The sequence below is a fragment of the Nicotiana tabacum genome, chromosome 24 (genome assembly GCF_000715075.1).
Source record: "Nicotiana tabacum cultivar K326 chromosome 24, ASM71507v2, whole genome shotgun sequence".
NCBI lineage: Eukaryota > Viridiplantae > Streptophyta > Magnoliopsida > Solanales > Solanaceae > Nicotiana > Nicotiana tabacum.
Window position 1 is genome coordinate 79640544 of NC_134103.1, and position 22269 is coordinate 79662812.

General features: G+C 38.6%; 1 protein-coding gene across 1 annotated transcript; it reads left to right on the forward strand.

The window, feature by feature from the left end:
• Positions 1-7712: 7712 nt before the first annotated feature.
• Positions 7713-11772, forward strand: LOC107803383 (alanine--glyoxylate aminotransferase 2 homolog 3, mitochondrial-like). The gene is made up of 9 exons (XM_016627085.2): positions 7713-8058; positions 8807-9037; positions 9245-9415; positions 9853-9996; positions 10085-10264; positions 10460-10685; positions 11140-11253; positions 11344-11430; positions 11586-11772. Exons 1-9 carry the CDS (start codon positions 7825-7827, stop codon positions 11627-11629), a joined length of 1431 nt encoding a protein of 476 aa, XP_016482571.1. The 5' UTR covers positions 7713-7824; the 3' UTR covers positions 11630-11772.
• The last annotated feature ends 10497 nt before the right edge of the window (positions 11773-22269 follow it).

Genomic DNA, 22269 nt, shown 5'->3' on the forward strand with positions numbered 1-22269 from the left:
AATCAGCTTGCGTATGATTTTCGAAATGTTACAAGATCAACAGGTAGCGATAGCTCAGTTGCAGAGTCAAAGAGCAGATCGGAGCCCAGTCCACCCCAAGACATCACCCACAGAACGGAACCTGCTATAGTAAGGTCAAATGAGCAAGAATCAGGGACTAATCCCGAAATTACTAAGATGTTCGAAGAACTGACCAAACGAATAGAGTCAGGAGAAAGGAGAATCGAGGCAAACGACAAAAAGGTGGAAACATATAACTCCAGGGTTGATCAGATCCTGGGGGCACCACCGATACTGAAGGGCTTAGATTCCAAAAAATTTACACAAAAGCATTTCCCCCCAAGCGCGGCTCCTAAACCGATCCCAAAGAAGTTTCGCATGCCCGATATTCCTAAATATAATGGAACGATCGATCCCAACGAACATATCACCTCTTACACATGTGCCATCAAAGGGAACGATCTAGAGGACGATGAGATCGAATCTGTATTAGTGAAAAAATTCGGTGAAACCCTGACAAAGGGAGCAATGATATAGTATCATAGTTTACCGTTTAACTCTATCGATTCTTTTGCTTTGCTTGCAGATTCTTTCGTAAAAACACATGCTGGGGCCATAAAGGTCGAGACCAGGAAGTCGGACCTATTCAAGGTAAGACAAAAGGATAACGAGATGCTAAGAGAATTCGTATCTCGTTTCCAAATGGAACGAATGGATCTACCACCAGTCACAGATGATTGGGTTGTTCAAGCTTTTACTCAAGGTCTAAACGAACGAAGCTCGATAGCTTCACGGCGGCTGAAGCATAACCTGATCGAGTACCAAACTATTACTTGGGCCGATGCGCATAATCGATATCAATCCAAAATAAGAATCGAAGACGACCAGTTGGGTTCTGGGTCCGTTATTAAAAGGGCTGCCAACCGAAAACAGAGATCGATCAAAGACCGATACCGGCCGTATAATGGAAATCCTACGAGCTCTATGTGATAAACGGCTAAAACGATACTACTGCTAAGGTATGACACCCCCCCCCCCCCCCCCCGTTCAATTATATTTCAAAACTAACCCTTGCAGGTGTTCGACCAAAGATAAGGGTAAATGAATTCGATCAGGAACAAAGATGGATTATTCAACACGAAGCCTTAGGTCTGAAAGCACGCGTTGCACTCTTTTTTTCTTAGACCGGTTTTGTCCCAAATGGATTTTTTGGAAAGGTTTTTTAATGAGGCAACCATTGATCTTGCTAACTCGGAACAATTCAATAGTATTCGATGCCTCCTTACAATCAACCTCGAATACTGGGGGGCATACCATTGTCATCGAACATATCAACAATAATTATCAAGTACGGTGCAAAGGAAGTTACTTCATTATTTCACGGCAACAGGGTCTCGACGGGAAAAATTGTAAGGGCCAAATGGTCAAATGAGCCATGCCCACGTAGTTGGCCTGAGCCCTGACAAAAAACATGAACACATGTATAATGACTTACAAAGAAATATTTCTTCTTTATCGATATCTTATATCCAAGAAAAATTCCTCTATTTTGACACCTATTATGCGAACAAGCTTAAGGGCCAACCATTACCCCATAAATCGGGGACTGCCAATCGAAAAATCAACACGTTCGAGCAACACTCACTATAAAGCCCAAGGGCTACACCAACTCGAGTTCAAGCAACCATTCTCACTTGGGGACTATCTACGAAGCCCACGGGCTACTCTTGTTTCGAGTTCGAGCAAATACTCACTCGACCATTAAGCCTACAGGCTACATTACTTCGAGTTCGAATCATTCACTCGATTAATAAAGCCTATGGGTTACATCATTTCGAGTTCGAGCAAGCACTCACTCGACTACTAAGCCTACGGGCTACTCTTGTTTCGAGTTCGAGCAAATACTCACTCGACCATTAAGCCTACGGGCTACATCACTTTGAGTTCGAGTAAGAACTCACTCGATTACTAAGCCTACGGGCTACATCACTTCGAGTTCTAGCAAGCACTCACTCGACTATTAAGCCTACAGGCTACTCTTATTTCGAGTTCGAGCAAGCACTCACTCGACTACTAAGCCTACGGGATACTCTTGTTTCGAGTTCGAGCAAATACTCACTCGACCATTAAGCCTACGGGCTACTCTTATTTCGAGTTCGAGCAAATACTCACTCGACCATTAAGCCTACGGGTTACATTACTTCGAGTTCGAATCATTCACTCGACTACTAAGCATACAGGCTACTCTTATTTCGAGTTCGAGCAATCACTCACTCGATCATTAAGCCTACGGGCTACATTACTTCGAGTTCGAATCATTCACTCGATTGCTAAGCCTACGGGCTACTCTTATTTAGAGTTCGAAGCAATCACTCACTCGACTAATAAAGCCTACAGGCTACATCACTTCGAGTTTGAGCAAGCACTCACTCGACTACTAAGCCTACGGGCTACTCCTATTTCGAGTTTGAGCAAATACTCACTCGACCATTAAGCCTACGGGCTATATTATTTCGAGTTCGAGCAATCACTCACTCGACCATTAAAGCCTACGGGCTATATTACTTCGAGTTCGAATCACTCACTCAACTAATAAGCCTAGGGGCTATATTACTTTGAGTTTGAGCAATCACTCACTCGACTACTAAGCCTACGGGTTACCTTATTTCGAGTTTTGAGCAAGCGCTCACTCGACTATTAAGCCTACGGGCTACATCATCTCGAGTTGGAGCAATCACTCACTCGACCATTAAGCCTATGGGCTACATTACTTCGAGTTTGAATCAGTCACTCGACCATTAAGCCTACAGGCTACATTACCTCGAGTTCGAATCACTCATTCGACTACTAAGCCTACAGGCTACTCTTATTTCGAGTTCAAGCAAACTCTCACTCGACCATTAAGTCTACGGGCCACATTACTTCAGGTTCAAACAATCACTCAACTCGACTACTAATCCTATGGGCTACCTTATTCCAAATTCGATCAAATTGCCTAAAACCTTATGAAAACCTTCATAGGGCATGAATAAAACAAAATCTTCTCAAGGCAGAGAATAAAACGGAGGCGAGTCAGGAAAAGAAATGATCTTTATATATACACGAATATTTACAATGTCCGAATAAGACACTACATAAAAAAAACAAAATGAAATCTAAGGGCTAAGTTTCTTGGTTATCTACGGGGGCAGTCTCTTCTCCATCGGGATCCTCCCCGCTCTCGGACCCACTCTTACTCCCATCATTGCCATTATCATCATCATCATCACCACCATCATCATCATCGGAAGCCAAGGCTTGAGCATCGGCTTCAAGCTCTTTTGCTCTTTTTATCTTTTCGGTAAGATTGAAGCCTCGAGCATGGATCTCTTCGAGGGTCTTCCTCCGAGATCGGCATTTAGCAAGTTCGGCAACCCAATGTGCTTGAGTATTGGCGGTCTCGGCTGCCTCTCTTGCTTGTACCTGAGCAGCTTCAGCATCCGCCCGATAGACGGCCACTAATGCATCCGCATAGGAATTTGCCTTTTCGGCATCAGATTTGGCCTTGGCAAGTTTGAAGGCCAACCGAGCCTCGAGTTCCTCAATTCTTCTCGCTTGAACCGAGATTTTCTCCTTCATGCCTTGAAGTTGGCTTATAGTCAATGACAATTGGGCCCGAACAGTCTCCTTTTCTGCAGCAAGACGGTCCATGCCATCTTTACATCCCATGGTCTCCGCCCTTATTATATCAACTTCTTCACGAAGCTGCTCGATCGTCTCGAGTTTCTGTTGCAGCTGTGAGATCGAAATATTAGCCTCTGATCCTGAATCAAGCCCATGAGTTCTTAATATTATCATTACCTACTAAGTCAGGTTGGTCTGGTCTTGATGAGCCTTGGCTAACTCAGCTCGAAGGCCTTTGATTTCTTCTTTTCTTTGACCGGAAAGGAGTCTGAGGGCATTACTCTCCTCCGTATCTCGTCGGAGGTCGGCCTCGAATCGATGTAGCTCAGCTCGAGACCGAGAACATGCTTCTCGATGAACCGCCATGGCCTGCAAAGAAAGAAGAAAAGAAGTTAGAAAAGAATAGCAAGCATAAAAATAATATCAACGAAGAGAGTTAAAGCTTACCCGATTCAAAGCTTGCTGCACTTCGCAGAAAAGGCCCGACACATCACTAGGGCCAGCAACGTCCTCGACCCCAGTAAACAAATCACTGAAGGGGTCCTCCCCTTTATGAGACCGGCTCATCTCGAGGGCCCCAAAGCCTGGGCTTCCCGAATCGCCCCTTCGGAAAAGGCAGGGAGAGTGGGCGAGTCTCCGATTACTATTGCCCCAGCGACTCGCTTGGGGCGTTCTCCTCAGTTCGGAGAGCTTCAAGACCGACCCCTTCCGATATACCCACCGTTCGTTGACTTCAGTGGGAAGCATCCTCGATCTCCAATGATTTGGGGACTCTGCCCGAACCTTTCCCCGACATTTAAAGTTAGCGACACATTTAAAGTTACGTTATTATATTCCATTATACAAATATATATAAGGTGAAAGCAAAAGTGATTAGGTTCATCCGAACTTGTAATTAATAATACTCTACCTCTGCCCAGAAAAAGTATAATATGTAACTACTCTACCTCTGCCCGGGGAAGAAGTATAACCTACAAAGCTTTCGAAATGCCTAGTATAATTTTCAAAAAATATTAGAAAAATGATTTAGGGAATGTATAGTTAATGATAAGGGTAAAATAAGTAAGAAAATTTGTCTTTATCTTGATTTGCTAAAATAGACAAGTAAAAGTAAAAATATATTTTTAGTATAGTGAACAAGTAAAAGTGAACGAATGTATTATAACTTAATTAATTAAAGTGAAAATTTGGCCAAAAATAATTATTGACCTATATATACAATATAAGTTTATGTACACTATATAATTTTTGGTGAAAGATGTTTAGTCGACAACCCTTCAATGCATGTGGCTACGCCACTGATTTTGTTGCACATACTTCGACTGAAAACAATTTTTACCTCTTATATGAAGCAAAAGTTATGAGAAAATGTTTGGATTTGAAGTTTATGGATTGTGATTTCTTAATAAACTCATAGCTCATCATAGTTGTTAGGTTTACCCTAATCTTGCCCGACATTTTCAGTTAGAGCACTTGAACTTGGGCTAGTACCTAGTGAATACCTAAACTCTCCAAAAATGTTCCAATTAGACACATTTTGCGTGTGTGTTTTCCACGTTCTTTAAGCACGTTAAAGGTCTCCGAAATGTTCAATTCATTTTTTATCTTTTTCTTTTTCCATTTTTCTTCACCTCCGTTTACTTGAAGGTCGACCACCTAGCCGAAAAGTTTCATAGCCGATGGCAAGTTCTAGGCTGGCTTGCCTGTTTCTCACTTCTCCACCAAAACACCATCACCAAGAACATTCCGAAAGATCTTGGTCCTTTCAGAAATAATAATCATCCCCTTTATAGCAGAGGGATCCTACTTTAGATATAATTAAAAATACATAGTGGAAGACCCATGATAAATCAGCTTTTCCATAATTCCTGTCGGGATTCTTTCCTCTAGTAGAATTGCAACAACTCTTGTCTATGAGCTCGATATTGATTCGAGCTTGGTATCGACTCGAGTTCTCGATCTTGACTCGAGCTCGATTCTGACACGGCTCCTTGTATTGATTCGGGGTCAGTGTTGGTCGGTTTCTGTCTCATAAGCTCGATAACTTCACTTTGTATCATAGTTCGATTTGGATTCGAGCTCGACATTGATCAGTTCCTAGGGCTCGAAGCTTGGTGACCTGACTTCGGACCTCAACCTGATTATGAAGATGCTTCTTCGATTCAATGCATTACCATTTCGATCAGTTCGTATGAAGGACTAACCGATTTTTACCGTATACAGATAGTCCCTTCGTTTCTCAGGAAGGATGTAGCGAGAAACGATATGATTTCTCGACGGCTCGATCAGAAATAAGCCAACGTTTACAATGGGATCGATCATGACGCACGTGATAGCTGTCCCGTCGGTTTAGTTTTTCAAGGCATTTAATGCGTGTCAGATGATGGTTGGCCATTATCGAAATTGAATCGTCATCGCTATACCTATAAATAACCCCCTTTTTCACTTTTAATCACTTTTACATCTTCAAACTCTAAATTTTCTAACTTCTTTCTCATGCTTTCTGAATTCACTCGCAAAATTCTGTGATTTTTCTCTACAAAATCTTTCTTCAAAAACACCGCATCTCTGTTACCTCCTTCTCTTTTCAATCTTTAAGTCCAGAAATGGCGAAAACATTAAAAACCATTCCTCAGAAAGAAAAAGCTTCTTCTTCACAATCTGCCGCCGACAAAACACCGGTGGAGCCACGGCCTGAGGAGTGCGTTCCTGGGGCGTGTGTTCTTACCTCTGATTTTAAGGTCGATAAAGGCTCGTCGATTCTCGACCGATGTGAGCCAGTTTAATAGTTGAAGTTGTGTCTAAAAGAAATTCGAAGGCACTTACATATAGGAGAACATATATAATATATTCGGCTAAACATAGTCAATTCGTTTCCTAAATTTCGCCCTACTCTGTAAATGGTAATCAAATGCCTAACTAGATACAATGTCACATTATTTCCAACAATACAAGTAATCATTAATTCGAAACACCCAAAAGTAATATATAAGCGTCAGTAAGAGATTGTAAGTTAAACACCCCATTAATAATGGGCAGTTTGGTTAGCTCTTAAAAATGGAAACCAAATATCTGACTAGATTCAGCATGAACTTTGGACATTATTCCTAATAGAATTTAAGTTATACGCTAAAGTGTTTTTTTTTTTTTTGAAAATGACACTATATAGCCACTCTTAAAATAATAATCAAAAAAATATATTATTCTTGTGTATATATACATTATATATGTTATATACAAAAAATATACTAATTTTATATAATTTTTCGATTACCAAATATAAATAGTTTCTATCGCGGGCTAAAAGTGATAATACCCCTAAGTTTTTTTATGTTGAGGTAATTAACATGTGAAAGCAAGTTAGTTATTATTTTACCATTACCAATTAGTTTTTATCAATAGATTTACTTGTAATTACTTATAAGTGATCTGATTGTATAAATATTTCAATCCGTACGTAGGAGTGAGAATTTACACCATCCGGTATTTATGCCGAATCAACATATGCATATAATATATTTTTACATGTACTTTTAGAACTTAACCATGGTTAATTAATATCCATTTTTGCCACATTAAATCACTAAACTATAATAAGTTAAACATGATTTATTGTAATTTAACTCAGCCTGATGTGACTCGTTCCAATAATGCTTGTAATCAACCTAACCAAAATTTAACATATTGTTAATAAGTGATGTTACTATAATTGTACGTACATTAATAACCGGATGTTTAATTTTCTTTTAAGGTAATTTAAGTACCAAATTAGGTGACGAATTTAATACGATATTGTTTCTTCTCCGAGTATAATTTCTTTACGTAATATAGGTGCAAACTTAATAAGGTAATATAAACTTTATTGTCATACCATATTACTAATAATAGTAATACCATATTATTGTCACTTAAATTGCACTAATAATATAAACTTTCTTTATAATGCATATTACTTAAATTCTTTCCAATAATGCAAGCGTCGAGTAATAAACGTACAAGCTAGAACCCACCCTAACTCTATATATATACGTACACGTACAAGTTTCATACTTTCATTCCTGTCTCATTCTGTTTTAACATTCCATCTCTCTCCGGCATTTTTCTAGGCCATCGCCGGCAGCCAAATCCCCCCGGTGTCCGGCGTCCGGCGTCGTCAGCAACATGCAGAGGTTTGTAATAAGAAGAGCAAGATGGGTTGGAGAGGTACGAGGTGGATCACAACGTTGTTATTCTCAATTAGGCCTAGCATCCAAAAAGGACGATGATATGATCACACCTCGGATGCCTCACTTCGACTACTCTCCTCCGCCGTATGACGGGCCCACCGGCGATGAAATCATGAACAAACGGAGAGAGTTTCTTAGCCCTTCCATGTTCTACTTCTATGAAAAACCGGTGAGTAATTTATCGTTATGGTAGATTGATGATTAGTGTTAAAATATAGGAAATAAATAGTTTATATAATTAAGTGGGCCTAACTAAAAATTTGGGACCGAGATGTAATTGATTATATGTTGTTTGAACATAAAGATCACATTTTTAATGGTTTTGGTTGTGCTGGGGTTGATTATTTAATGTTATCTAGCTTAAATTCATGCATGTGTTCACTATTCCGACGCTGAAATCACAAACAAGTTGGGTTGGCATGTCATAAGCTCATTTTAGTCCAATTACGATCTTTACAAGAATTGATTATGCATATATTATTAAGACTTATTTGGTACATTTACTTTTTCTAGCCATATACATAGATTATAAATTGATTATACATAATTATACACATTTAATACATAAATTATGCATATATTATACCTCCACCGGCTATTTCTAGTTTAAGCGGTTGAGTGAGCAGCTATTTGTGTTAATTCATCAAAATAGAAAGTACTACAAGTTCTCCGATACAGGAGTCTCTATGCAAGAAAGTCTCTCTGGTTAGGCTAATTAGAGTAATCTGGCAAACTATTTCGAGGTCTGTTTATATTCATATTTGTATATATAAAGTTTCGCAAATTCAGTGTTATAATTTTAACAGACCAGTTAACTATGGTTATTACTAGTCTGAGAATTACCAGATTGAGTATTCTTTTATTTTTGACATTATTCACTGTATATTGGGATGACTGTGGTTATTATATATGTGCAGCTTAATCTGGTACACGGCAAGATGCAATACTTATATGACGACAATGGACGTAGATATGTTGATGCATTTGGAGGAATTGCAACTGTATCTTGTGGACACTGCCACCCTGATGTCGTAGAAGCAATCATAAATCAAACCAAACGCTTACAGCACTCCACCATCTTATACCTTAATCACACAATCACTGATTTTGCTGAGGCACTTGCTTCTAAGTTGCCTGGTGATCTCAAGGTATAGACTTCCTTAGTATTTGGCTTATTATCTAAGCACCAAGTTATGTCTCCAGTGTTTAACTTCTATATACGGACAATTTAAAAAGGTTTTTACACAATCAGGTCAGATAACTATAAATAACTACTTAGCAGGTTATTTGCTATAACAGATCTTTAGATAAAGCAATTTCTGCAATGTGATCGTGACAGATTATTACCTTTTCAGGTTGTGTTCTTTACTAATTCTGGGACTGAAGCAAATGAGTTAGCAATGATGATGGCAAGACTATACACGGGTCGTCATGATATCATCTCTCTTAGGAATGCTTACCATGGAAATGCAGCTGCCACTATGGGCACCACTGGGCAAAGCATATGGAAATTCAATGTAGTACAGGTACAACTTCTTATTCTGCATATTGCTATTCCTCTGTGTCGGCTTTATGAATTACCATCAAGATGTCCAATGCAGAACAAATTTTCTTGACCATTTTAATGCGAAAAGATGACATCCCTGTTATGTATGCAACCATCTATGTTAGTTAACAAATGACTATTATAAAGTTCAGGACAGACTGTTATTTTACTTGGTGTGAGATATAAATGTTAGCCTTATTATGTTGATTTCTCCTTTTGTTAGGTCTGATATTTAGTGGAATTGTAAAGGTTGTTCCTATCCATTCTAAAGGTGTATATATGATTATCTATAATACTATCAGGAAACATGCAATAGTGCTATCTAGTGATAGTATAGGATGGTGCTATAATCTACAAAGCATTGTTATTTTTGTTACTCTTGTATCTTATTCACTTGCCAGTTACTTTGGTGATCAGAGTGGAGTGCATCATGCCATAAACCCTGACCCATACAGAGGAGTTTTTGGTTCTGATGGTGAGAAGTATGCGAAGGATGTTGACGATCTTATCCAATTTGGAACATCTGGAAAAGTTTCTGCTTTTATGTCTGAATCCATACAGGTAGTCATCCCTCACTGATATCAACTTGTCCATCTAAATTAAATACAACATTGCGTGTATCATTCTAAGATGTTCCTTTTAAGTGTAGGGAGTTGGTGGAATAGTTGAATTGGCTCCAGGTTACTTGCCTGCTGTATACAACATTATACGAAAAGCGGGAGGTCTTTGTATCGCAGATGAAGTTCAAGCAGGATTTGCTCGCACTGGGAGCAATTTCTGGGGATTTGAGAACCAAGAAGTGGTTCCTGACATAGTGACAATGGCAAAAGTCAGTCTCTTCCCTAACCTCTCTTTTCTTTATGCGTGTGTGCGCGCACCTTACTGATGATATATTTCGATGACTTATTTTCTGAATCTCCGATAATGCTATACTTGGTGCTAAAAAAAGGCATTCATCTCTTGATTATGATTTTGCAAAAAAAAATAACTTTTTAATAATGTTCTTGTTAATTGTTATATCCAGGGCATTGGAAATGGAATACCACTTGGGGCTGTAGTAACAACTCCTGAGATAGCACAAGTCTTGACTCATCATAATTACTTCAACACATTTGGTGGAAACCCTGTGTGTACCGCTGCTGGACTTGCTGTTCTTAGAGTGATTGAAAAAGAAAAGCTTCAAGAAAATGCTCGTGTTGTTGGTTCCTACTTGAAAGAGCGCCTTTTGGCTATCAAAGATAAGTATGAAAGTAAGATTTTTCTTTTCTTCTTTCACCCTTATACTCAACAGGAAGATATCAAATCTCTCTTTTTAAGGCAACTCTGCATTTCTATCATTGACAATTTCACTTGATTCTAGCTTCTGTACTAATATTTGTGCAGTTGTTAGTGATGTGAGGCCAGGAGGGTAAAAGGACTAATACTCCGCATTTCTATTATTGTCATTTTTGTTTGATTCTGGCTTCTGTAATATTCTTACATAGAGTCGGATCTTAGGAAGATATCCATTGTTTTTAGCTTGAACTATGTATAGATATCCAAAAATAAAGTAGGAACTCATTCTCTTTGTCTTGAACTATGTATAGATATGCAAAACAAAATTCAAATGTATACATATAATAAGATCACACTCATTCTGAATCCACTAACTCAAGATCCTATGTTCTTATATTAACAAAAGCATCAACATTGACATTTATGCAGTTGTTGGTGATGTGAGGGGAAAAGGACTGATGCTTGGCGTTGAACTAGTTACTGACAGCGAACTGAAAACTCCTGCAAGAGCTGAAACTCTGCATATCATGGACAAGATAAAAGGTAAATTTATTCTTGAATATTCATCCTTTTGACATGGCTTTAGTCAAATCTTACAGTAGTAACTAAGTTCAACTAATTTTTGGCTTGAAGATATGGGAGTATTAGTTGGCAAGGGTGGATTCTATGGAAATGTCTTCAGAATTACACCTCCACTATGTTTCACTAAAGAAGATGCAGGTAAAGGAATAAGACACATTTTTACTCAATTCAAGCGATCACTTCTCCTTTTCTCCTTTATTCCAACTCAATAAGTTTCAACAATCGAATGCCTATAGGTTTTCTCTGTGATTACAAGTTGAGGGCTCTTACTATATCTAAAAATTTGATTGCAGATTTTCTAGCTGATGTCATGGATTGTGCACTGTCAAAGATATAAGGATTCCGTCCAAGATACTACACTTTAATTTAATAGCTAGGCTGTTTATATTTTCCCTTATAACCATATAATGGTTAGATATCTTAATGTCATAGTTAAATGAAACTTATATTATTATATACAGCTTTTATATTCTTATGTCAGTTGCAAATTAACAACCAAATGTATCTGTATGGACTGATTCAATACGTACAGTATCTCGTGATCATATAATGAGTCAACAACTCGTTGTCTCTGGACATCCTGTCTTCTTTATCTTTCTGCGCCAACACACCATCTTGTCACCTGCAATCATATCTCCTACAACCCTCAATTATATACCAAAAGAAAAGGAGAGACACGAAAGATAATATTAGCAAGACAATGTAACTAAGATATTGACTCAAAACCAACATTAACTAATACTCAATTCTCATGGTTTAAGTTTAAACATTGGATTACTTTGAAAATTTTGTTTCAAGATAGACGCGACTCAGACTGTTATTGTCTGCTTTATCTTTACTTACTGATGAGTCAGCAATTAGTTGCCAAAGGCATCAATATATCTGCAAGGATATATTATCAAACAGTGCAAATACTGAACATGGAAGACTAGGCAAAGTCTTTCTCTACATTTCCCTCTAATGATACAAATATACAATGCCAAGAGTTAGAAGTAGAGAAGGGCACTATAGTCGCAAAAACAATGATTTAATGGACCTTATACAAGAGTGGTATCAAGTTGAATACCATCATCTATAATTAGTTAATAAACATGATGATAGACAATTTTAGATTATACTATAATTTTATGCGACTGTTATTTCAAAAAGCCATTTGAAAAGGACATTACATAATGATATGCTAAGATGGAATGCAACGTGGATACACACATACATATATGATAGGCGTGCCATGCCATATCACCGTCACCTAAAAGTGACAATTTTAGATGGCATGGCAGCCACATCGCATACACGTGGATGTTGAGGTTTGACAAATATACGATGATTTTTCGATTCATCGCTTAATATTTTTAAATTTTATTTTTACACGTATAAAATATTTATTAATGATAATGATTTTCTAACTATCATATCATGTTTTCTTTTTTGTTATTTATTCTTTGTGAATTCTGGAACTAAGACGACGTTATAATTTTGAAAAAACTTTAATTTGGTATTTTTGATATTCAACTTCTTAAAAATTGTACCAAAATTAAATCTGATATGGTTCACACTTCACATTTCCTTCTCTGATTTTGATTTTTATTTAATTTTGATTCAATTGGTTGATTCGATAATTCATTTTTATTTAAACTAAATAAAGAATACGCTCCTTGAAAATTTTAATTAAAAGTAAAGAAATGGTACTACATTGCTTAAGTAGTTACTGAATGTGAAATATATATATATATATATTCCCTATTTTTTAACGTTTCTCTTCTTTGCATAAGAAAAACCTAACTGATGTAAACTATATATATATATATATATATATATATATATATATATATATATATATATATATATATTCCCTATTTTTTAAAAAATTAAAATATACAAGTAACAACGTTAATGATGTAAACTAAGAGTCCACCAAACTATATAGAGAACTTGATTCTCTATCAGTTTTCACATAACACATACACACAACAGTAAGTAAATGACACAATAGTATTTTACTTGAAAAACTTTCAACTCACGGGATTAAAAACTATGACCTACACTCGTAAGATTTCAACTTCACTCACCGAGCAAACTTTAGATTACAACCTATTGTAACCTAGGAATTAGGATCCAAAACTGCCTCGTAGTAGTTTAGAGAGAGAAAAAACAAACCTCTCTCCACTCTCTAACCAAATATCACTGACGTGGCCACATCCCCACCCCAGGCAGAGGATCCATCCTCCAAAATCACACCGGAACCACCGGACCCCCTATGGAAGCCTCCCAATTTGAGATGGAAGAGGACACCTCTCAAACAAACTCTTTCAAAGAGATCCTACTGGAAAGGAATCTGATGCCCTACTTCATATGAACTAACTCACTCCCCTCCCATGTTCGAATTAAATGCGGGGAATATCCCCATCCCTTTGTCAAAGGAGGACAAGAACAGGTTATACCTCCCCTGGAGATACTCCTAATAGTGAAACTATTTGGGAGGAAAATTCTCCACCACTTACTGCAAGCAAAGCTTTCATATCTTTGGAAGCCCATTGAACCCCTAACACTAATCGACCTGAGTTGGGACTTCTTCATCATCAAATTCAACCTAGAAGAGAGCATGAACAAAGTCCTGGCAGAGGGACCCCGATTGGTGATGGTCCACTTCCTATCTATACGAAAATGGGAACCAAACTTTATCCCGGAATCCAAGCTTGCTATTATAGCAATTTGGATCAGAATCCCACAACTCTCGACGGAGTTCTATGATAGGGCGATCCTCGAGCAAGTGGGAAATAGGGTTGGCAAATTACTGAAAATAGATACATGTACCTCCTCCACCCTTAGGGGGAGGTATGCTAGGATATGTGTCCAAGTTCTATTAGACATCCTCATCACCACTGATGTCACCATCGGCACCCACAATCAACCCATCCTATATGAGAGGGAAGGGATTCTCTGCAAGGGATGTGGGAGAATTGGCCATACGCTACGCTACTGCCCATTCACCCCCAAGGCCAATGAAACCAACAGTTTAGTTAACTCAAATCCTACAACCACAAATGTTGGTACAGTCCCTGGCGAAGACTCTTTGTGGTAAATGATCTCATTCAAGTGGAACAAAAAAGGAACCCATAAAGGAAATCGCTTACAAAGGCCAGTCGGAGCAACATCGGAGCAGCCCACGACCCAGATAAAGCGGTACAGTAAAGCCACAGGTACGTTCCTTGAGCTGGTTGCCACCACCACTAGCGGCAGTAGCACTAAAGCCCACGAACATCTGATCCCAGGGGAACACTTAGGCTCTATGGGGTGGGCTACGGAGAACCAACAAGACTTGAGGTCTTTAAGGCCCAACTCTGATAAAGTCTCATCTTTACAAGTGGGCCAAGTCAAAACAAGAGAAGCCCCACAAAGAAAGTTGACTAGGCTGAAACGGCATCTGCCTAAGTCAGGCACAATCCCAAAAGATGTCATTTTAGGGAATATCTCCATTCCCAAAAATTCAATTACAATCTACAAAAATGGGATTGAAGATTTCAACCCCCCCCCCCCGACTATGCTCCCCCCAAATTGGGTACTCTTACACAAAAAGAGAGTATCTCCCTTTTGGAAAGGGATCTCTTGTCAGCACAATCCCATCCTAAAATGGCCCACTCATTCACAAAAGGTCACTTTAACATGCCTGCGCATGCGCAACACCCAATCTGCCCCCATATCTTCCCTGATCTTGCCTCTTCTAGTGGAGGTAATCAAGTGTCTGTTACAAATCCAATAACCAATAGTATAAATGAGGTGACCTCTCTGTCAATCACTCAAGATTCATTGCAGAAGGCAAATCGTCTCACCCGAAATCCAAAGAACATATGGATTATAATGCTTCTCCCCCCCTCTTCCTTTGCTCCAAGCCACACCAACAATCCCCTTCACTCTGATATTTCCAATGGAAAACAACAATCCCCCTTCCCAAACACAAGCCACAACATCGTTAACCATCTTCACCACCCTAATGCCTCCAGAGCTCATGTCGAAATCATGGTTGGAAATTGCACTCCAAGGACACACCCAGAACCTACAAATGATGGTAGGGTCTGTCCTGATGGAAATAACCATCCAAAATCCCAGGTACCTAGCTCGACTGGCCACACAGCTCCTCAACTAGTGTCTGGCAAATTTTGGACACCAGTTATAGATGTCCACCTTACTCCAAGCCCAGTACATGGGGAACCAACAACCCCTATCTATGGAGGAACTCAACACACTCATGGGCCAGCTTTGCGAGACCATGCCCTTCTTCCCCGTCATGAACCTAGAGACTCCAGTCCCATCTTCAACCTTCCAACTCTGGCCACCAATAGTCCAAGTTCCTCGGCCACTATCCCAACCACTCTCACCCATCGATCTACTGAGCAGGGGCACCACCATGGCATTAGACTACCTCGGGGAGTCCAATGTGGACCTTAAGAACATGTTAGAAAAACTAGGGATGCTAAAGACAAAGGCCTTCCTCATACAGGAACCCTTAGAGATAGAGTTCAAAGAGCAGTCAGGAGAAATGCTTATTGCTCTGTGCCCTAAAAATTTCATAAGTTGCAAACTTGATCTTCGAGTGCATTCATTTCCAAACTCAAAAAACTTAGCAGTTACTTTAGCCCCTCTAATGGGTATGCTGAAGCCAACCCCAGTGAGCAAGGGGAAGGGAATCAAAAGGAAGGCTCCAACACAAAAATCCTTGTTAATGAATTTCATAATATGGAATGGTAGGGGGGCCAATAGTGTTGAGTTCTGTAGGCACTGTGCATCTATGGTAAAGCTCCATAACCCTGCCATGCTCGTCTTGCTGGAGACTAGAATGCAGATCACAAGCACCTCACTTTTGAGCTCAAGTTTGATGCCCAATTCCAATCCCGTGCTGTTGGACAGTCTGGTGGGATTGTGCTTATGTGGAAAGATGATCTCGTTAAGTTAGATAAAGTAGCCACTACTCCACAGGGTGTGCATGTCATGGTCAAGGTACACCTCTTCTCTACTAAATGGCTTTTTTCTGCTATATATGCGAGTAATTGTCTTAATAATAGAAATAAGCTCTGGAACACACTAGAGGACCTGGATTCTGTCTATGGGGGTAGTTGGCTTGTTAGGGGTATTTCAATGAAGTACTAAAAGACAGGGATAAGTTTGGGGGTAACAGCTTGAACACTAATAGAAGCAACAGATTCTGGAAATGCTTTAACAGTTGTAAATTAGTTGATCTAGGTTTTAAAGGTTCAAAATATACTTGGTCTAATACAAGATACTCCAATAAGCAAGACCTAATCCTAGAAAGACTTGATAGGTTCTTTGAAACTAATGATTGGATAAAGGAGTTTCCTGAATCAAATGCTACCCATCTTCCTAGGACCCACTCATATCACTATCCTCTTCTTTTAAGTCTAATCCAGCAAAGTCAGAGCATGTCCAACAAGCCTTTTAAGTTTTAATCTATGTGGAGCAACCGCCCTGACTTCCTCTTGTGGAAGATAGTTTTGCAGCCAATAATGATATCTTGAAAGCTACCTCTGTTTTTACCAATAAGGTGGCTGATTGGAATAAGCATGTCCTTGGCAACATTTTCCATATGAAAAGGCAGATCCTTGCTAGACTTTCTGACATTCAGAAGTCCAATGCTTACCCCTTTTGTACCTTTCTTCAGGTGGAGTGAAGAAGATTTCTGGAAGCTTAAATCCAGAATTAATTGGTTAAGTGAGGGAGATGCTAACACTAAATTCTTTCATATATCCACACTTAACAGAAGAAGGAGGAACCAAATCCTTTCCTTAAAGGATGGGGTGGGGAACAATATTCAGAATCCCAAAAACATTAAAGACATAATCCTTAACTACTTCACCAAGATCTATACCACTGAACACCATAGCTCAATGCTGAACAACATCTACATTACTGATAGTGCTAATGTACTGACTACTAGTGAGCAAAACACCATTGACTCCACCCTTACGCTCCCTGAGATCAAGTGTGCCTTGTTCTCCTTCAAGGCCATGAAAGCACCTGGGCCTGATGGCCTTCACCCTTTCTTCTATTAGAAGTACTGGCACATAGTTTCTGGAAAGATAATCCAATTCTGCCACACTGTCTTTTCCACTTGTATAATCCCTCCTGAAATAAACAAAACCAATCTCTGCCTCATCCCAAAGTGCCCTAATGCCACAATGCTGAAAAACATCAGGCCAATAGGTTTGTGCAATACCCTTTATAAGTTTATCACTAAGATCATTGTCAATAGAATCAAACCTTTGCTTCAGAATATCATTGGTCCTACTCAAGTCAGTTGTTTAGCCAATAGAACAGTTGCTGATAATGCCATTATGGTCCAAGAGTACATTACCCACTTCCAAAACATGAAAGGTAAGAGTGTCAATATGATCCTAAAAGTGGACTTAGAGAATGATTTTGATAGGTTAGAATGGTTTTTCATCAGAGAATCCCTTCTCTTCTTCAACTTTCCTACTAAACTAACCACCTTAATCATGTCCTGTCTCAATACAAGCTCTATCTCCATCCTTGTCAATGGTACCCAGACTGATTACTTCAAGCCCAATAGAGGCATTAGGTAGGGGGTCCCATGTCACCCTATTTGTTCATCATATACATAGAAAGGCTTTCCAGAAATATTGACAATGTTATAACTGATAAGGATTGGTTCCCCATCAGCATAAGCAGGGGAGGGCCTACAATCTCCCACATATTCTTTGCTGATGACCTCATTATGTTTTCTAGATCCAATAGGAGAAATTGTGAACAATCTTATCCATCTTGGGTAATTTCAATGCTGCATCTGAGAAGAAAGTCAACCTCTAGAAATTTAAAGTGATTTTTTCTTCCAACTGCTAAGAAGAGTGTGCCACAACATGCAGTTCCATTTTAGGTATCAAAGATTCTAGAGACTTTGGAAAATACCTAGGTTTCCCCATCTTCAACAGAAGGCCTAGGAATAGTGACTTCTAATTCATCATAGATAACCTCAACAGTAGAATAGCAGGGTGGAAAAGCAAGTTCTTGAACATGGCAGGGTGGAAAAGCAAGTTCCTGAATATGGCTAGTCAAACCACTCTGGCCAAAACTTGCCTTAGTATCATTCCAAACCATGTAATGCAATACATCAAATTATCCTCCCAAATTACCAACCAAATTGACAAAATCCAAAGAATTTTATTTGGGGTACAACTCCTACAAAACGGAAGCTACACATGGTCAAGTGGGCCACTGTCACCAAACCAAAAAAAAGGGAAGGGTGCTCATGGGAAAGCACCAGTCTTTCTTGGAGACTCTACAATAATACTACATCCATCTGGGCTATGGTACTCATGGGAAAGCACTGCAGTGGAGGAGAGAACAGGGTTAAGGCTAAGACTAGGACCTGGAAATATGTTGAGAAGGGATGGAAGGTATGCACAAATTGCACTAGATGGGTGGTTCACAAAGAGGATAGGGTTAGATTCCTTACTGATATGTGGCTTCCCAAGATGTAGCCACTGGATAAAATCCTTAATGGTCCATGGCACCACAATGACATGAACACCAGGATAAATGAAGTGTACTCCAATGAGGTTTGGGATTTCATCTCCATTCCTTATCCAATCCCCCATGACATCAACATGATAATCCAAAGCACTTTCATTCCCACCTCAACCTCTGTTGAGGATAAGCTAATCTAGAACCTTAACCCCAATGGCCTGTTTAGTACCAAATCAATCTACTCCTTCCTGGATGCACTAATGAACAATGGCACTTCTAATAAAGACCACTTCAGCTGGATTTGGAAGCTAAAGACCTCTTCCAATAATATTAAGTTCTTCATATGGCTCATGTAACAAAACAGGATGCCTATAGGGAATCACTTACACCACATTGGCCTGAGAACTAATCCTAACTGCTATTTTTGTGATTATGCCATAGAAGACATAAACCACATCTTCTTTTAATGTGCTAATGTCAAAGGGTTATGGCAACAATTGTTGCACCAGTGCAACCATAAGCTTAACCTTAGTGGCAATCCCTTTTCTATGCCAAACTAGGAAGACACATGGCATAGGCTTCAAAATGTGAAATACAATGCTTGCATCAAATGGAAACAGCTATTGCCCTTCTGCCTCTAGGCCATCTGGCTCATTAGCAACTCTAATGTCTTTGGAAAGAAAAGAAATCACATTAATGTACACCAAAGAATTGCAAAGGCTGTTGAATACCACCATATAGCAGCCACATCTAGGCATGTTATAACAACAACCACCTTATACCTAAAGTGGCAACCACCAGATAAGGGCATTTATAAGTTGAACACTGATGGGGCTGCATGCTTAACACGGGGAAGGGGGTATTAGGGGGGGTATTTAGAAACATCATGGGTGACTGGGTTTTAGGCTTCATGAGGGGCTCCCAAACACATATAGTCTTAGGGCAGAGCTCAAGCCCTATGGTTGGGGCTAAAAATAGCTCTAGATCAATGATTGTCACCTATTGTGATTGACACTAACTCTGAAGTGGTGCTGGAAATGTTAAAGCATGGTTACTTAACTCACAACCCCATAATTTCAGAATGCAGGTATCTAATGGAGCAACTGGGAAACCCAGTCATAGGCCATAGCTACAGGGAGCAGAACCAAGTGGCGGACCTCCTCGCAAAGGAAGGAGCTAGAAAGGATATTTTTGACAAGACCCAATTTTTGGCAGTTCCTCCGGTGTTTGCAAATGATGCAGTATGGGCAGACATCTTAGGAACTATTTTTCAAAGGAAAATTAGTGCTTTTAATAGTGATACAATGGTAGACATTAATGATAATCAACAGGTAGGGGTGTTCAAAACCGAACCGAAATCGAAAACTAAACTGAAATTGAAGCTTAATGGCTTAATGGTGTCGGGTTAACGGTTTAACGGATGGGGAACGGATTGAAATTTTTTTATTAATGGCTTATCTGTTTGGGGGCGGATTATTCAATTTTCTTAACGGATAATCCGTTAACCCGTTAAGAAAAATAAAAAAATAATATATATATATATATATATATATATATATATATATATATATATATATATATATATATATATATATATATATATATATATATATATATATATATATATATTAAATAATCAAAAACCCTTCTTCCACTTCCAGTACTCTATCTCTATTCTCTATTACTAATTTACTATTAGACATTTAGAAACCCTAACGCCTAAATTTCAACCAGCAGCCACCAGCACTCTATCTCGTCGACTTCCAGTACTCTATCTCGTCGACTCGCCGTCTCCCTCCCGCAGTCTCGTCGACTCGCAGTCTTGCCATAGCCAGAGCAGCAGATGGAAAGTTTCTTTTCTTGTTGATGTCTTTAAAATCAAAGAGCATCTCAATTCTCAAAGTATTCAAATGCTTGCTTCAGTATACATAAACAGGAACTCATCTGTTTTGAAACATAAACACAAGTTTTGTGAAGAATCAAAAACTTCTCACTTTAAAAGCATACAAAATTTAGGATGTTTGACTCCGTTCTCAGTATACAAAATTTAAAAGCAACAGTAATCAGCAGGATGTTTTAAAGTTCACAAAACTCATATGTTTTGAGATCGATTTTGACAGTACCTGTATAAATATCTGTTAAGCAACTTGTTATTCTCATTCCTTTTCTTTTCTTGTTGCAGTGACTCATAGCATGGCTGAAAATATATAAAGTGATAAGGTGATGGGTGAAAGTGGGGCTTCTAATTCAAATGCAATAAGTCAAGCTCAAACAACGGAGTCAAATATAACCAAAAAAAGGAAAAAATATCTATTGTGTGGGATCATTTTACAGAAATTATTATTTCTGAAGGGAGTACAAAAGCAAAATGTGACTATTGCTTTATTGAGTATTGTTTTAAGACCAAAGACGGTACGTCGACACTTCTTACTCATATGAATAAGTGTCCTAAATTCCCTGCTATTGTTGATAAAAAACAATCAAATTTAGGCTTTCAATCTGTTCCGGGGGGTAGTCAGGATGACGTAGCTGTTGTTACTTGGAAATTTGATCAAGAAGAGTGTAGGAAGGCGTTAGGTCGTATGGTAATAGTTGATGAGCTTCCTTTTAGCTTTGTTGAAAAAGAAGGTTTTAGAGACTTTATGAAAGTGGCGCAACCTTATTTTCAGATCCCTTTTCGTAGTACTGTAACTAGTGTGTCTTCAAGATTGGCTTCAAAATACAAAATCAAAACAACCGGTTATTGTTGAGGAAGATCTTGATAAAATCGAGCAGCTTGAACAAGGTAATAATATTGTTACTATATTTGTTGTAGATAAGTGTTGTTGATTTATCGCACGACTCATTATTTTAATTTTTTTCTTCAGATTTAGCCAGCAATGGAAAAGACCCTTCCGTAATTAACGTGTAGTGTTAATATATCTAGTAAGAATTCAAATTTAACCCATCAAGGCTTCAAGTATTGAATCTTTGCTTGCAACGATTATGATTAGTCAGCATCAATAGTTATCAGTAGACATCCTATCTTCTATTATCACTAATAAGTAGTTGATAGTTTCTTTATGATAAAGAGAACTTAAGTTATACTGTTGTACTTAATAAGCAGAAATGCTTCACCAAGCTAATGGTTGTGAAAACTGTGAATTTTGTATCTCGCCATCCCTTAATTTGGGAATTATAAATTAATTTTGGCTGCTTTTTCCTTTTTCATCATCTTGGGTTATGGTGATTAGAATTTAGAAACATATGATGAGAGGAAAGAATATTTTATTTTTCAGTAGATATGTTAGGAAGGGAAGATATACTGGTTTTCTAACCATGAGGCAAAGTAGCATATTCCAAAGGAGTAGTCATTAATCAATAGGTTTCTAATTGCATGTATTTCCTTTTCAGAACCTACTAATCAGAGTTGAATACAAATAATTTTGATGTCATATATTATACCAAGTGTTCTCTTCTATTTCTTCTGATAATTATAAG

Bases quoted from the DNA above. Each gene is read 5' to 3' on its own strand.
- LOC107803383 (XM_016627085.2), top strand. From the start codon at position 7,825: ATGCAGAGGTTTGTAATAAGAAGAGCAAGATGGGTTGGAGAGGTACGA. The intron at 9,416-9,852 runs GTACAACTTCTT...TTTGGTGATCAG, and splicing joins GGAAATTCAATGTAGTACAG to AGTGGAGTGCATCATGCCAT. The intron at 11,254-11,343 runs GTAAATTTATTC...TTTGGCTTGAAG, and splicing joins TATCATGGACAAGATAAAAG to ATATGGGAGTATTAGTTGGC.